Below are 16449 nucleotides of genomic sequence, written 5' to 3'. Positions count from 1 at the left end.
ATTTTAATTTGTGCTCTGTGTGTTATTCTAAGGAGATTAATATATATGCATATGTGGTTTCCTATAATATCACATGTATTCTGTTGCTTAGCCTGTTAGTTCTTAGAAACTACTTTTAGTACCATCTGTAACAATTGTTGCAATTAACTAGTGTGTGGCCTTAAGTGTTTAAGTTTCACAAATACTTCTAACTCTTACCAACACTGTTTATATATTAACTGCTTGATTCTAGAACTGAATTATTCTGTAATATTTCAGAGATTGATTTAAGCTACAAACTACTACTTATTTCATGAATAGATTTCTCTCAATAATGTTTCTTTGTATTTTTCTGCAAAAACAGATCCATCAGAATTAACTATCATTACACCCCACTTCTTGGCTATTCGTTAAACTGAATTGTTGGTGTGGTGGGAGGTGTATTTATAGGCATTTTGAGGTTTTGGAAACTTTGCCCCTCCAGGTAGGAATGTGTATCCCATACGTCACTAGCTCATGGACTCTTGCCAATATGAAAGAAATTAATTTATCAGGTAAATTCTTACATAAATTATGTTTTTTTCAATTTAGGTTAAAGTTCCTCAGCATTTTCCTGTAATTAATAAACAGAAGTAGCATTATTACCCACAAAATTGCAACAAATTTAAACACAAGTCACATAAATGAGCTAAGGAAGGTATTTCAGCATTATTACAGTAAGCAAACCTATTGGTAGAAATGTGATCAGAGGACTTAGTTTCTTGACTTCTATATGGAAGAAAAAGCGCGCCAAAAACCTGATGTCCACAAAACAGATGTGCTAACCCGTAGTGCCCATAACATAGCCATTTACAAGAAAAAAAATAATACTTACCAGTAGATACAGCCAAACCAGTACTGAATAATATCAGTAGAGGTTATGAAATATATGGAATAGAAGTACATTGTAGATCCATAAAGGGAGGCAACAGACAAGTACTGCAACCGAGTATGGATCATGTATGAAGAAATTCCCATAAGGTGAATAAAAAAAAGCATAAACCATACCCCAAATACAGCCCTCGGACAAGCACTGCACACTGAGTGGAAACTGGGCCTTAAAATACACTGGGAGGTCCTCTCTCTGAAGTAAATCAAGCACATCTTCATTGTTCAACCACCTCTAGCGGAGGCAAAGAAAAGACTGAGGTATGTTTGGGGTGGAAGGGGTTATATAGAGCTCTTGGGGTTTGGGAAGTTTTGCCTCCTCCAAGTGGTAGATAAGGTAATTCCCATGATTAATGGATCGTGAACTCTCACCACCTGTATGAAAGAAACAAAACACAGACTTTGGAGAAATTGATGCACCATAAAACTTTAAATTCTTTCAGGATGGTTGGCAGCAGTGCACATCTGAAAACGTAATACATTAAAACTGAAATTACATTATGGTTTTTTTCCTTTATTATTTGTGCCATTGTTTTAACCCTTTTTAGCCATAAAATGTCTCATCTGGTTTAAAAACAAAAACAAATAGTATATGAAAAACATAGGTAGAAGGAATTGCTCCTACCCGAGCACTGATGCCGTTACTGCACAGTGTGAGATATTAGTAGCATACCTGCTTGACTCGGTTCCTTGCACTAATATCACGGCTCCTCACGGGTGGTTTAGTGATATATACTAAACTTTCATGCTTCAGACAGAGCATGTGGTTTTAAACAACTTTCTAATGGGCTTCTATTATTTATTATCTAATTTGCATATTAATTATTAGGCTCAATGTGCTAGCTGCTGATTGGTGGCTTGCACATATATGTCTCTTGTCATTCGCTCACTAGATGTGCTCAGCTAGCTCCCAGTAGTGCATTGTTGATCATTCATCAAAGGATAACAAGATATTAGATAATAGAAGTCAAATGGAAAATTGTTTAAAATCTTCTATTCTGTCTGAAAGAAATATGTTTTTTTTTTTTATGTCCCTTTAAATGTACCATACTTACTTAGGTAACTGTATGACGCTAAAATGTATTCAGTACTCTTACCTCACCAACCAGCATCTCATAGATGAGCACACCAAGACCCCACCAGTCTACTGCGTTTGTGTACGAGGTGTCTGTAAGGACCTCGGGAGCCAGGAACTCAGGTGTGCCACAGAATGTGCTTGTCCGCTCACCAAATCCCATCCCTAGACAAGAACAGGTATTAGCAATTAGTGTGTGCTTGTGAACAGCTTTATAATTACGGTGCGCTTGTGAACGTCTTTATAATTAGGGTGCACTTGTGAACGTCTTTATAATTAGGGTGAGCTTGTGAACGTCTTTATAATCAGTGTGCTCTTGTGAACGTATTTAGAATTAGTGTGCTCTTGTGAACGACTTTTAAATAAGTGTCCACTTGTGAATGTCTTTATAATTAGCAATCAGTGTGCGCTTGTGAATGTCTTTATAATTAGCAATCAGTGTGTGCTTGTGAATGTCTTTATAATTAGTGTGCGCTTGTGAACTTCTTTATAATTAACAATTAGCGTGCACTTCAACATCTTTATTTGCTGTTCTCAAGTGCACACTAATTGCAAATGGCTACTGATGTGCTGTATTTATAAAGACATTACACAAGCGCACACTAATTGCTAATGGCTACTGAGGTGCTGTATTTATAAAGACATTCACAAGCGCACACTAATTGCTACTGATGTGCTGTAATTATAAAGACATTACACAAGCGCACACTAATTGCTAATGGCTACTGAGGTGCTGTATTTATAAAGACATTCACAAGCGCACACTAATTGCTACTGATGTGCTGTAATTATAAAGACATTACACAAGCGCACACTAATTGCTAATGGCTACTGATGTGCTGTATTTATAAAGACATTACACAAGTGCACACTAACTGCTAATGGCTACTGATGTGCTGTATTTATAAAGACATTACACAAGCGCACACTAACTGCTAATGGCTACTGATGTGCTGTAATTATAAATACATTACACAAGTGCACACTAACTGCTAATGGCTACTGATGTGCTGTATTTATAAAGACATTACACAAGCGCACACTAACTGCTAATGGCTACTGATGTGCTGTATTTATAAAGACGTTTACAAGCGCACACTAATTGCTAATGGCTACTGATGTGCTGTTTTTATAAAGACATTACACAAGCGCACACTAATTGCTAATGGCTACTGATGTGCTGTAATTATAAATACATTACACAAGTGCACACTAACTGCTAATGGCTACTGATGTGCTGTATTTATAAAGACATTACACAAGCGCACACTAAATGCTAATGGCTACTGATGTGCTGTATTTATAAAGACGTTTACAAGCGCACACTAATTGCTAATGGCTACTGATGTGCTGTATTTATAAAGACATTACACAAGCGCACACTAATTGCTAATGGCTACTGATGTGCTGTATTTATAAAGACATTACACAAGCGCACGCTAACTGCTAATGGCTTCTTATGTGCTGTATGTATAAAGACATTACACAAGCGCACGCTAACTGCTAATGGCTTCTTATGTGCTGTATTTATAAAGACGTTTACAAGCGCACACTAATTGATAATGGCTACTGATGTGCTGTATTTATAAAGACGTTTACAAGCGCACACTAATTGCTAATGGCTACTGATGTGCTGTATTTATAAAGACATTACACAAGCGCACACTAATTGCTAATGGCTACTGATGTGCTGTATTTATAAAGACATTACACAAGCGCACACTAACTGCTAATGGCTACTGATGTGCTGTATTTATAAAGACATTCACAAGCACACACTAATTGCTAATGGTTACTGATGTGCCATATTTATATAGACATTCACAAGCGCACACTAATTGCTAATGGCTACTGATGTGCTATAATTATAAAGACATTACACAAGTGCACACTAATTGCTAATGGCTACTGATGTGCCATATTCATAAAGACATTACACAAGTGCACACTAATTGCTAATGGCTACTGATGTGCTGTATTTATAAAGACATTACACAAGCGCACACTAACTGCTAATGGCTACTGATGTGCTGTATTTATAAAGACATTACACAAGCGCACACTAATTGCTAATCGCTACTGATGTGCTGTATTTATAAAGACATTATACAAGCTCACACTAATTGCTAATGGCTACTGATGTGCTGTAATTATAAAGACATTACACAAGCTCACACTAATTGCTAATGGCTACTGATGTGCTGTAATTATAAAGACATTACACAAGCGCACGCTAACTGCTAATGGCTACTGATGTGCTGTATTTATAAAGACATTACACAAGTGCACACTAATTGCTAATGGCTACTGATGTGCTGTAATTATAAATACATTACACAAGTGCATACTAACTGCTAATGGCTACTGATGTGCTGTATTTATAAAGACATTACACAAGCTCACACTAATTGCTAATGGCTACTGATGTGCTGCAATTATAAAGACATTACACAAGCGCAAACTAATTGCTAATGGCTGCTGATGTGCTGTAATTATAAAGACATTACACAATCGCACACTAATTGCTAATGGCTTCTGATGTGCTGTATTTATAAAGACATTACACAAGCGCACATTAATTGCTAATGGCTACTGATGTGCTGTATTTATAAAGACATTACACAAGCTCACACTAATTGCTAATGGCTACTGATGTGCTGCAATTATAAAGACATTACACAAGCGCAAACTAATTGCTAATGGCTGCTGATGTGCTGTAATTATAAAGACATTACACAATCGCACACTAATTGCTAATGGCTTCTGATGTGCTGTATTTATAAAGACATTACACAAGCGCACATTAATTGCTAATGGCTACTGATGTGCTGTATTTATAAAGACATTACACAAGCGCACACTAATTGCTAATGGCTACTGATGTGCTGTATTTATAATTACACAAGCGCACACTAATTGCTAATGGCTACTGATGTGCTGTAATTATAAAGACATTACACAAGCGCACGCTAACTGCTAATGGCTACTGATGTGCTGTATTTATAAAGACATTACACAAGCGCACGCTAACTGCTAATGGCTACTGATGTGCTGTAATTATAAAGACGTTCACAAGCGCACACTAATTGCTAATCGCTACTGATGTGCTGTATTTATAAAGACATTACACAAGCGCACATTAATTGCTAATGGCTACTGATGTGCTGTATTTATAAAGACGTTACACAAGCGCACGCTAACTGCTAATGGCTACTGATGTGCTGTATTTATAAAGACATTACACAAGTGCACACTAATTGCTAATGGCTACTGATGTGCTGTAATTATAAATACATTACACAAGTGCATACTAACTGCTAATGGCTACTGATGTGCTGTATTTATAAAGACATTACACAAGCTCACACTAATTGCTAATGGCTACTGATGTGCTGCAATTATAAAGACATTACACAAGCGCAAACTAATTGCTAATGGCTGCTGATGTGCTGTAATTATAAAGACATTACACAATCGCACACTAATTGCTAATGGCTTCTGATGTGCTGTATTTATAAAGACATTACACAAGCGCACATTAATTGCTAATGGCTACTGATGTGCTGTATTTATAAAGACATTACACAAGCGCACACTAATTGCTAATGGCTACTGATGTGCTGTATTTATAATTACACAAGCGCACACTAATTGCTAATGGCTACTGATGTGCTGTAATTATAAAGACATTACACAAGCGCACGCTAACTGCTAATGGCTACTGATGTGCTGTATTTATAAAGACATTACACAAGCGCACGCTAACTGCTAATGGCTACTGATGTGCTGTAATTATAAAGACGTTCACAAGCGCACACTAATTGCTAATCGCTACTGATGTGCTGTATTTATAAAGACATTACACAAGCGCACATTAATTGCTAATGGCTACTGATGTGCTGTATTTATAAAGACATTACACAAGCGCACACTAACTGCTAATAGCTACTGATGTGCTGCAATTATAAAGACGTTCACAAGTGCACACTAATTGCTAATGGCTACTGATGTGCTGTATTTATAAAGACATTACACAAGCGCACACTAACTGCTAATAGCTACTGATGTGCTGCAATTATAAAGACGTTCACAAGTGCACACTAATTGCTAATGGCTACTGATGTGCTGTATTTATAAAGACATTACACAAGCGCACACTAATTGCTAATCGCTACTGATGTGCTGTATTTATAAATACATTACACAAGCTCACACTAATTGCTAATGGCTGCTGATGTGCTGTATTTATATAGACATTCACAAGTGCACACTAATTGCTAATGGCTACTGATGTGCTGTATTTATAAATACATTACACAAGCTCACACTAATTGCTAATGGCTGCTGATGTGCTGTATTTATATAGACATTCACAATTGCACACTAACTGCTAATGGCTACTAATGTGCTGTATTTATAAAGACGTTCACAAGCGCACGCTAACTGCTAATGGCTTCTTATGTGCTGTATTTATAAAGACGTTCACAAGCGCACGCTAACTGCTAATGGCTACTGATCTGCTGTATTTATAGTGTATTATATTACCTTATATACACCCACAAATAATACAGAGCACACTAACAGCACCCTCATGTATCTAGCTCACACATAAATAAGGTGAAAATAAACACAACCACAAGCTGAGCTCAGTATAGATCACAAAATACGAACGCTACTAAGGTCCTCACCTTCCTTGCACAGCCCGAAGTCTGCAATCTTCACAAAGCCGCTGCCGTCCATAAGTAAATTATCCAGCTTTAGGTCTCTTTAACCAGGAGGAGAGAGGCGCACAGACACAATTAGACAATACATTGTTTAATTTTATTTAAAGATTCACCACAACACCTTTCAATAAAGTAAACAGTTCACAGATAATTTTCCTTTCCATACCAAGTGCTATTAAACAATAAGTGAATTATACAGGGGGCATTCAACACAGTAGGGGACAACAGCTCCTGGAGAGAAACATTATCTGGGCCCAAACAAGTTAGCTTAGTCTAGACCATGACAGGACGTCAGTGTGAAAACAATGGTATGTGTCTGCGCCTCCGTAACATCATGCTTCAATAATGTGTATTAAACAACAGAACAAGTGATTGCCAACATTCTGGTAGCTTGAGTATTGACTTGGGTTAGTAATGGGTCAGGTTAGTAATGGTTCGGGCTACTAATGGCTCGGTTTAACAATGGCTCGGTTTAACAATGGCTCGGTTTAACAATGGCTCGGTTTAACAATGGCTCGGTTTAACAATGGCTCGGTTTAACAATGGCTCGGTTTAACAATGGCTCGGTTTAACAATGGCTCGGTTTAACAATGGCTCGGTTTAACAATGGCTCGAGTTAGTAATGGCTAGAGTTAGTAATGGCTAGAGTTAGTAATGGCTAGAGTTAGTAATGGCTAGAGTTAGTAATGGCTAGAGTTAGTAATGGCTAGAGTTAGTAATGGCTAGAGTTAGTAATGGCTAGAGTTAGTAATGGCTAGAGTTAGTAATGGCTAGAGTTAGTAATGGCTAGAGTTAGTAATGGCTAGAGTTAGTAATGGCTAGAGTTAGTAATGGCTCAAATTAGTGATGGCTAGGGTTAGTAACGGTTCGGGATACTAATGGCTCGGGCTAGTGATGGCTAGGGTTAACAATGGCTCGGGATACTAAATTAGCTGATATGATATACACAGCTAACATGAAAATTAAACTTGTGGGCAAGAGAAAAGTTAAAACAACTTTTATTAAGTTCAAAATAAAATAGGAGATAAAATAAAAACACACTTAGGAACTTTGGGTAGTATACTAAGGGCTCCATTTATCAATCATTTGGGGAATTCTCCTTTCTGTTCTCCTATCAGTTCTCCACAGCTCGCCTATGGAGAGGCGCACATGTGCGCCCGTATTTATCATAAAAAAGTTGTTTTTTCTCCATAGGAGAGCTGAGGAGAAATAATGATAAATTTCTCCAGTCGGATTAGTATCGTCTCCTTATTTATCACTAAAAATAAGCAACTATTCTCCATGTCAATCATATATAAACCAATAGAAATCTTTATACAGCCTTCCTAGTAGCTTTGTTAACGCCCCTCTTCAGCAAACTTTCATATAAGAAAATAGATCTACATTTTCATTGTTTTTGTGCTTCAATTTTAGCGCTTTTTTATATCTTATTTTTATGCCCCAATAGATATCATTTTTGCGCTCCATTATATATATATTTTTTTTCACTCCATCATAAATTATTATTGCGCTCCGCCTCCAATAACCATTATTATTGTGCTTTGTTATAGATAATTTTTGCACCTTGTAGAGCCCTTTTTGTGTGCAACTGCTTCTACAACTGGTAGAGAATAGATTTCAAATGCTGTTCTCCACTGTAGCTATGTAGAACTTTAATGCAGGAACTTGCAGGAGAACTTTCAGTCCTCCACAGGAGAATATAAATTATAAATTTGTAACTAGGAGAATTATGAGGAGAACTATATGAAATACGACAAAAGATATAATTTAACCCTTTTTTTGGAGAACATGTTCTCCAAGGAGAGTTAGAACAGAGTAGGAGAATTTTACAGTCGAACTTGCCCAATTTTAGGAGCATTTTTGAATGATAAATTGGAGAATTATTTCTCATGAGAACTTTTAGGAGAAAATATAGGAGATTTGGAATGATAAATGGAGCCCTAAGTATACTGTACATGTGGAGTGAAATATATATGGTCCGCTGATCGGTTAGAAACGATCTTGAGTAAATTATCTTGAGTTTAATAGTTAGTTGTATTCCCTCTGGGTAACTGATAGCCAATACCAGGTTAAACTAGGTGTCTGACTGAAGCAACGTTTATAAGTAACAGTTCATGTATACCATGATATAACTATTTGCAACTAATAAGGATAGTAAGCAAGCGCAACAATTTTGCGTGTATATATTAAATCATATGATGTATTTTTACTATACCATAAATAGAGCAAAAGTCTCCTGGAATGTCTGTTACGTTTATACTGTCACTTGATACTTATTGGATTTAACAAAAATATATCCTAATTGAGTAGCGAAAACAACCCTGGTAGTTCCACAATGGCTAAATAAACAAGAGGTATGCGAGTATAAATATTAACCAACTATGAGATAAAGTTGGTAGACCACCCCTCTTTGAGATTTAATCACTAAACTCAATCGTGCTATAATAGGGTTAACGCATTAAGTCCCAATAATAGTTGCTTTAATTTGCTTGGTATGTTACAGAGTCTAAACCGGTAAGCCTAGAGTAAACAACCAGTGTGTATTAACTAAGTCGCTTCTCCATGAAAATATACTACAGTAATCAAGGATTGCCTAAGGCTAACTAAAAACACAGGAGCTCCTAGGACTCCTCACCATATCCCTAGCGTTCCTGACATGTTTCGACATGAACCAGCTTTATTTTTTTTAAAAACTACTAATGGCTCAGGTTTCTAATAGCTAGGGTTGTCTTGTGTTAGTAATTGCTAGGGTTACTAATAGCTAGGGCTAGTAATGGCTCGGGTTAGTAATCGCTTTGGTTAGTAATGTCTCTGATTTTTAATAGGTCGGGTTACTTATGGCTATTGGTTAGTATTGGCTCAGGTTAACAATTTCTGGGGTTAAAAATGGTTCGGGTTAACAATGGCTTGGGTTAGTAATGGGTCGGGATACTAATGGCTCAGGTTACTTAGGGCTAGTAATGGTTAGGGTTACTAATGGCTAGGGTTACTAATGGCCAGGGTTAGTAATGGCCAGGGCTAGTAATGGCCAGGGCTAGTAATGGCCAGGGCTAGTAATGGCCAGGGCTAGTAATAACCAGGGTAAGTAATGACCACCAGGGTAAGTAATGGTTAGGTCTAGTAATGGCTAGGGCTATGGCTAGTAAGGGTTACATGAGAAGGAAAAAACATAATTTATGCTTACCTGATAAATTTATTTCTCTTGTAGTGTATCCAGTCCACGGATCATCCATTACTTATGGGATATTAACTCCTCCCCAACAGGAAGTGCAAGAGGATTCACCCAGCAGAGCTGCTATATAGCTCCTCCCCTAACTGCCATTACCAGTCATTCGACCGAAAACATGCAGAGAAAGGAAAACCATAGGGTACAGTGGTGACTGTAGTTTAATGGAAAAATTACCTGCCTTAAAGTGACAGGGCGGGCCGTGGACTGGATACACTACAAGAGAAATAAATTTATCAGGTAAGCATAAATTATGTTTTCTCTTGTTAAGTGTATCCAGTCCACGGATCATCCATTACTTATGGGATACCAATACCAAAGCTAAAGTACACGGATGACGGGAGGGACAGGCAGGCTCTTTATACGGAAGGAACCACTGCCTGAAGAACCTTTCTCCCAAAAACAGCCTCCGAAGAAGCAAAAGTGTCAAATTTGTAAAATTTGGAAAAAGTATGAAGAGAAGACCAAGTTGCAGCCTTGCAAATCTGTTCAACAGAAGCCTCATTCTTAAAGGCCCAAGTGGAAGCCACAGCTCTAGTAGAATGTGCTGTAATTCTTTCAGGAGGCTGCTGTCCAGCAGTCTCATAGGCTAACCGTATTATGCTACGAAGCCAAAAGGAGAGAGTGGTAGCCGAAGCTTTTTGACCTCTCCTCTGACCAGAATAAACGACAAACAGGGAAGACGTTTGTCGAAAATCCTTAGTTGCCTGTAGATAAAATTTCAGGGCACGGACTACATCTAGATTGTGTAGCAGACGTTCCTTTTTCGAAGAAGGATTAGGACACAAAGATGGAACCACAATCTCTTGATTGATATTCCTGTTAGTGACCACCTTAGGTAGGAACCCAGGTTTAGTACGCAGAACTACCTTGTCTGAATGAAAAATCAGATAAGGAGAATCACAATGTAAGGCAGATAACTCAGAGACTCTTCGAGCCGAGGAAATCACCATTAAAAACAGAACTTTCCAAGATAACAACTTGATATCAATGGAATGAAGGGGTTCAAACGGAACCCCCTGTAAAACATTAAGAACAAAGTTCAAACTCCATGGTGGAGCAACAGTTTTAAACACAGGCTTGATCCTAGCTAAAGCCTGACAAAATCTTGAACGTCCGGAACTTCTGACAGATGTTTGTGTAAAAGAATGGACAGAGCTGAAATCTGTCCCTTTAAGGAACTAGTGGATAAACCCTTTTCTAAACCTTCTTGTAGAAAAGACAATATCCTCGGAATCCTAACCTTACTCCATGAGTAACTCTTGGATTCGCACCAATATAAGTATTTGCGCCATATCTTATGGTAAATCTTTCTGGTAACAGGCTTCCTAGCCTGTATTAAGGTATCAATAACTGACTCAGAAAAACCACGTTTTGATAAAATCAAGCGTTCAATTTCCAAGCAGTCAGCTTCAGAGAAATTAGATTTTGATGTTTGAAGGGACCCTGGATCAGAAGGTCCTGTTTCAGAGGTAGCGACCAAGGTGGACAGGATGACATGTCCACTAGATCTGCATACCAAGTCCTGCGTGGCCATGCAGGCGCTATTAGAATCACTGATGCTCTCTCCTGTTTGATTCTGGCAATCAATCGAGGAAGCATCGGGAAGGGTGGAAACACATAAGCCATCCCGAAGGTCCAAGGTGCTGTCAAAGCATCTATCAGAACCGCTCCCGGATCCCTGGATCTGGACCCGTAACGAGGAAGCTTGGCGTTCTGTCGAGACGCCATGAGATCTATCTCTGGTTTGCCCCAACGTCGAAGTATTTGGGCAAAGACCTCCGGATGAAGTTCCCACTCCCCCGGATGAAAAGTCTGACGACTTAAGAAATCCGCTTCCCAGTTCTCCACTCCCGGGATGTGGATTGCTGACAGGTGGCAAGAGTGAGACTCTGCCCAGCGAATTATCTTTGATACTTCCATCATTGCTAGGGAGCTTCTTGTCCCTCCCTGATGGTTGATGTAAGCTACAGTCGTGATGTTGTCCGACTGAAACCTGATGAACCCCCGAGTTGTTAACTGGGGCCAAGCCAGAAGGGCATTGAGAACTGCTCTCAATTCCAGAATGTTTATTGGTAGGAGACTCTCCTCCTGATTCCATTGTCCCTGAGCCTTCAGAGAATTCCAGACAGCGCCCCAACCTAGTAGGCTGGCGTCTGTTGTTACAATTGTCCAGTCCGGCCTGCTGAATGGCATCCCCCTGGAAAGATGTGGCCGAGAAAGCCACCATAGAAGAGAATTTCTGGTCTCTTGATCCAGATTCAGAGTAGGGGACAAGTCTGAGTAATCCCCATTCCACTGACTTAGCATGCACAATTGCAGCGGTCTGAGATGTAGACGTGCAAAGGGTACTATGTCCATTGCTGCTACCATTAAGCCGATCACCTCCATGCATTGAGCTACTGACGGGTGTTGAATGGAATGAAGGACACGGCATGCATTTTGAAGCTTTGTTAACCTGTCTTCTGTCAGGTAAATCTTCATTTCTACAGAATCTATAAGAGTCCCCAAGAAGGGAACTCTTGTGAGTGGAAAGAGAGAACTCTTCTTTTCGTTCACCTTCCATCCATGCGACCTTAGAAATGCCAGTACTAACTCTGTATGAGACTTGGCAGTTTGAAAGCTTGAAGCTTGTATCAGAATGTCGTCTAGGTACGGAGCTACCGCAATTCCTCGCGGTCTTAGTACCGCCAGAAGAGCACCCAGAACCTTTGTGAAGATTCTCGGAGCCGTAGCCAATCCGAATGGAAGAGCTACAAACTGGTAATGCCTGTCTAGAAAGGCAAACCTTAGATACCGGTAATGATCTTTGTGAATCGGAATGTGAAGGTAAGCATCCTTTAAATCCACTGTGGTCATGTACTGACCCTTTTGGATCATGGGTAAAATTGTCCGAATAGTTTCCATTTTGAACGATGGAACTCTTAGGAATTTGTTTAGGATCTTTAAATCCAAGATTGGCCTGAAAGTTCCCTCTTTTTTGGGAACCACAAACAGATTTGAGTAAAACCCTTGTCCTTGTTCCGACCGCGGAACCGGATGGATCACTCCCATTAATAAAAGATCTTGTACGCAGCGTGGAAACGCCTCTTTCTTTATTTGGTTTGTTGACAACCTTGACAGATGAAATCTCCCTCTTGGGGGAGAGAATTTGAAGTCTAGAAGGTATCCCTGAGATATGATCTCTAACGCCCAGGGATCCTGGACATCTCTTGCCCAAGCCTGGGCGAAGAGAGAAAGTCTGCCCCCCACTAGATCCGTTACCGGATCGGGGGCCCTCGATTCATGCTGTCTTAGGGGCAGCAGCAGGTTTCCTGGCCTGCTTGGCCTTGTTCCAGGACTGGTTAGGTCTCCAGCCTTGTCTGTAGCGAGCAACAGCTCCTTCCTGTTTTGGTGCAGAGGAAGTTGATGCTGCTCCTGCTTTGAAATTACGAAAGGAACGAAAATTAGACGGTCTAGCCTTAGGTTTGGCTCTGTCTTGAGGCAGGGCATGGCCTTTACCTCCTGTAATGTCAGCGATAATTTCTTTCAACCCGGGCCCGAATAAGGTCTGCCCTTTGAAAGGTATATTAAGCAATTTAGATTTAGAAGTAACGTCAGCTGACCAGGATTTTAGCCACAGTGCTCTGCGTGCCTGAATGGCGAATCCGGAATTCTTAGCCGTAAGTTTAGTTAAATGTACTACGGCATCTGAAATAAATGAGTTAGCTAACTTAAGGGCTTTAAGCTTGTGTGTAATCTCATCTAATGGAGCTGATTCAAGTGTCTCTTCCAGAGACTCAAACCAAAATGCTGCTGCAGCCGTGACAGGCGCAATGCATGCAAGAGGTTGCAATATAAAACCTTGTTGAACAAACATTTTCTTAAGGTAACCCTCTAACTTTTTATCCATTGGATCTGAAAAGGCACAGCTATCCTCCACCGGGATAGTGGTACGCTTAGCTAAAGTAGAAACTGCTCCCTCCACCTTAGGGACCGTTTGCCATAAGTCCCGTGTGGTGGCGTCTATTGGAAACATCTTTCTAAATATCGGAGGGGGTGAGAACGGCACACCGGGTCTATCCCACTCCTTAGTAACAATTTCAGTAAGTCTCTTAGGTATAGGAAAAACGTCAGTACTCGCCGGTACCGCAAAATATTTATCCAACCTACACATTTTCTCTGGTATTGCAACTGTGTTACAATCATTCAGAGCCGCTAACACCTCCCCTAGTAATACACGGAGGTTTTCCAGCTTAAATTTAAAATTTGAAATATCTGAATCCAGTTTGTTTGGATCAGAACCGTCACCCGCAGAATGAAGCTCTCCGTCCTCATGTTCTGCAAATTGTGACGCAGTGTCTGACATGGCCCTAATATTATCAGCGCACTCTGTTCTCACCCCAGAGTGATCACGCTTACCTCTTAGTTCTGGTAATTTAGCCAAAACTTCAGTCATAACAGTAGCCATATCCTGTAATGTGATTTGTAATGGCCGCCCAGATGTACTCGGCGCTACAATATCACGCACCTCCCGAGCGGGAGATGCAGGTACTGACACGTGAGGCGAGTTAGTCGGCATAACTCTCCCCTCGTTGTTTGGTGAAATATGTTCAATTTGTACAGATTGACTTTTATTTAAAGTAGCATCAATACAGTTAGTACATAAATTTCTATTGGGCTCCACTTTGGCTTTAGCACATATAGCACAGATATCTTCCTCTGAATCAGACATGTTTAACACACTAGCAAATAAACTAGCAACTTGGAAATACTTTTCAAGTAATTTACTATAATATGAAAACGTACTGTGCCTATAAGAAGCACAGAAAAAGTTATGACAGTTGAAAATTAATAAACTGAAAAGTTATAGCATCAAATCTTTGTAAAAAACACAATTTTAGCAAAGGATTGCTCCCATTAGCAAAGGATAACTAACCCTGATAGCAGAAAGAAAAAAAAAAAATACAGAAATAAACGTGTTTTTTTTTATCACAGTCAACTACAATCTCACAGCTCTGCTGTGAGTGATTACCTCCCTCAAAACAAGTTTTGAAGACCCCTGAGTTCTGTAGAGATGAACCGGATCATGCAGGGAAGACAATAAACTTCTGACTGAATTTTTTGATGCTAGGCAAAAGCACCAAAAAAGGCCCCTCCCCCTCACACATAACAGTGAGAGAGATCAGTAAACTGTCATAAATTAAATAAAACGACTGCCAAGTGGAAAAAAATAGTGCCCAAAACATTTTTTCACCCAGTACCTCAGAAAATTAAACGATTTTACATGCCAGCAAAAAACGTTTAACATTAATAAATTGAGTGTTATTAAAAAGCCTGTTGCTAGTCCCTGCAAATTAGGCTAAAGTTTTATGCATACAGTATAATTCCAGTGAAGTGCCATTCCCCAGAATACTGAAGTGTAAAATATACATACATGACAGCCTGATACCAGTTGCTGCTACTGCATTTAAGGCTGAGTTTACATTATATCGGTATGGCAGAATTTTCTCATCAATTCCATTGTCAGAAAATAATAAGCTGCTACATACCTCTTTGCAGATTAATCTGCCCACTGTCCCCTGATCTGAAGTTTACCTCTCCTCAGATGGCCGAGAAACAGCAATATGATCTTAACTACTCCGGCTAAAATCATAGAAAAACTCAGGTAGATTCTTCTTCAAATTCTACCAGAGAAGGAATAACACACTCCGGTGCTATTATAAAATAACAAACTTTTGATTGAAGGTATGAAACTAAGTATAATCACCACAGTCCTCTCACACATCCTATCTATTCGTTGGGTGCAAGAGAATGACTGGTAATGGCAGTTAGGGGAGGAGCTATATAGCAGCTCTGCTGGGTGAATCCTCTTGCACTTCCTGTTGGGGAGGAGTTAATATCCCATAAGTAATGGATGATCCGTGGACTGGATACACTTAACAAGAGAAATAATGTGGGTGACTTTAAAGTGAAGGAAAAGTATAAAACTGTCCTACAAACTAGATATGTTTACACTTTTCTTTCATTTTGGGCAGACCTGTTGGGTCTATGGTTCTTATCTACCATCTAAATCTATGTCTCCAGCACATTGCTAATCTTGTGACATCCAGTGACATGAATGGACATGCAACACTGCCTCACCGTGGCAATAACCTAGCTTCATTGTGACATCTGTGATCAGGGTGACAATACGTTAAACACAATGCAACAGCTGTACCTGTATATGATTTTCTTCTCATGTAGGAACTGCAGACCGAGAACCACACAGGCAGAATAAAACCTATCAGAGAAAGCATTAGTTACGCTTGTGTGTAATCTCTAGCGCACTTATAAAGATTCAACGTGTCATACCTTGCCGCTGGCTGAGAGAACACATTACTGTGTATATGCATCATTAGGTCCCCGCCAGGCATATATTCCATCACAAAACACACATGTGCTGCTGTCTGGAAACACGCAAACATGTTTACCAAGAAAGGGTGACCGGAAGAGTTCACCACCTCGAATATCCGCTTTTCACACTGCAGACTTTAGGA

The 16449-nt window shown here is 39.5% G+C and overlaps 1 protein-coding gene across 1 annotated transcript in view; it reads right to left on the bottom strand.

Moving 5' to 3' along the window:
• The window catches only part of PKN3 (protein kinase N3), a 208445-nt gene that overhangs the window by 29476 nt on the left and 162520 nt on the right, over positions 1 to 16449 (bottom strand). The window contains exons 15-18 of the mRNA XM_053696004.1: positions 16265 to 16441; positions 16131 to 16193; positions 6670 to 6746; positions 2004 to 2146 (exon numbers count right to left, since the gene is read on the bottom strand). Of these exons, the coding sequence (XP_053551979.1) occupies positions 2004 to 2146; positions 6670 to 6746; positions 16131 to 16193; positions 16265 to 16441 (460 nt within the window). The remainder of the gene's footprint in view (positions 1 to 2003; positions 2147 to 6669; positions 6747 to 16130; positions 16194 to 16264; positions 16442 to 16449) is intronic.

Source organism: Bombina bombina, chromosome 12 (assembly GCF_027579735.1).
Source record: "Bombina bombina isolate aBomBom1 chromosome 12, aBomBom1.pri, whole genome shotgun sequence".
NCBI lineage: Eukaryota > Metazoa > Chordata > Amphibia > Anura > Bombinatoridae > Bombina > Bombina bombina.
This window is presented reverse-complemented; position numbering and strand designations above follow the sequence as displayed.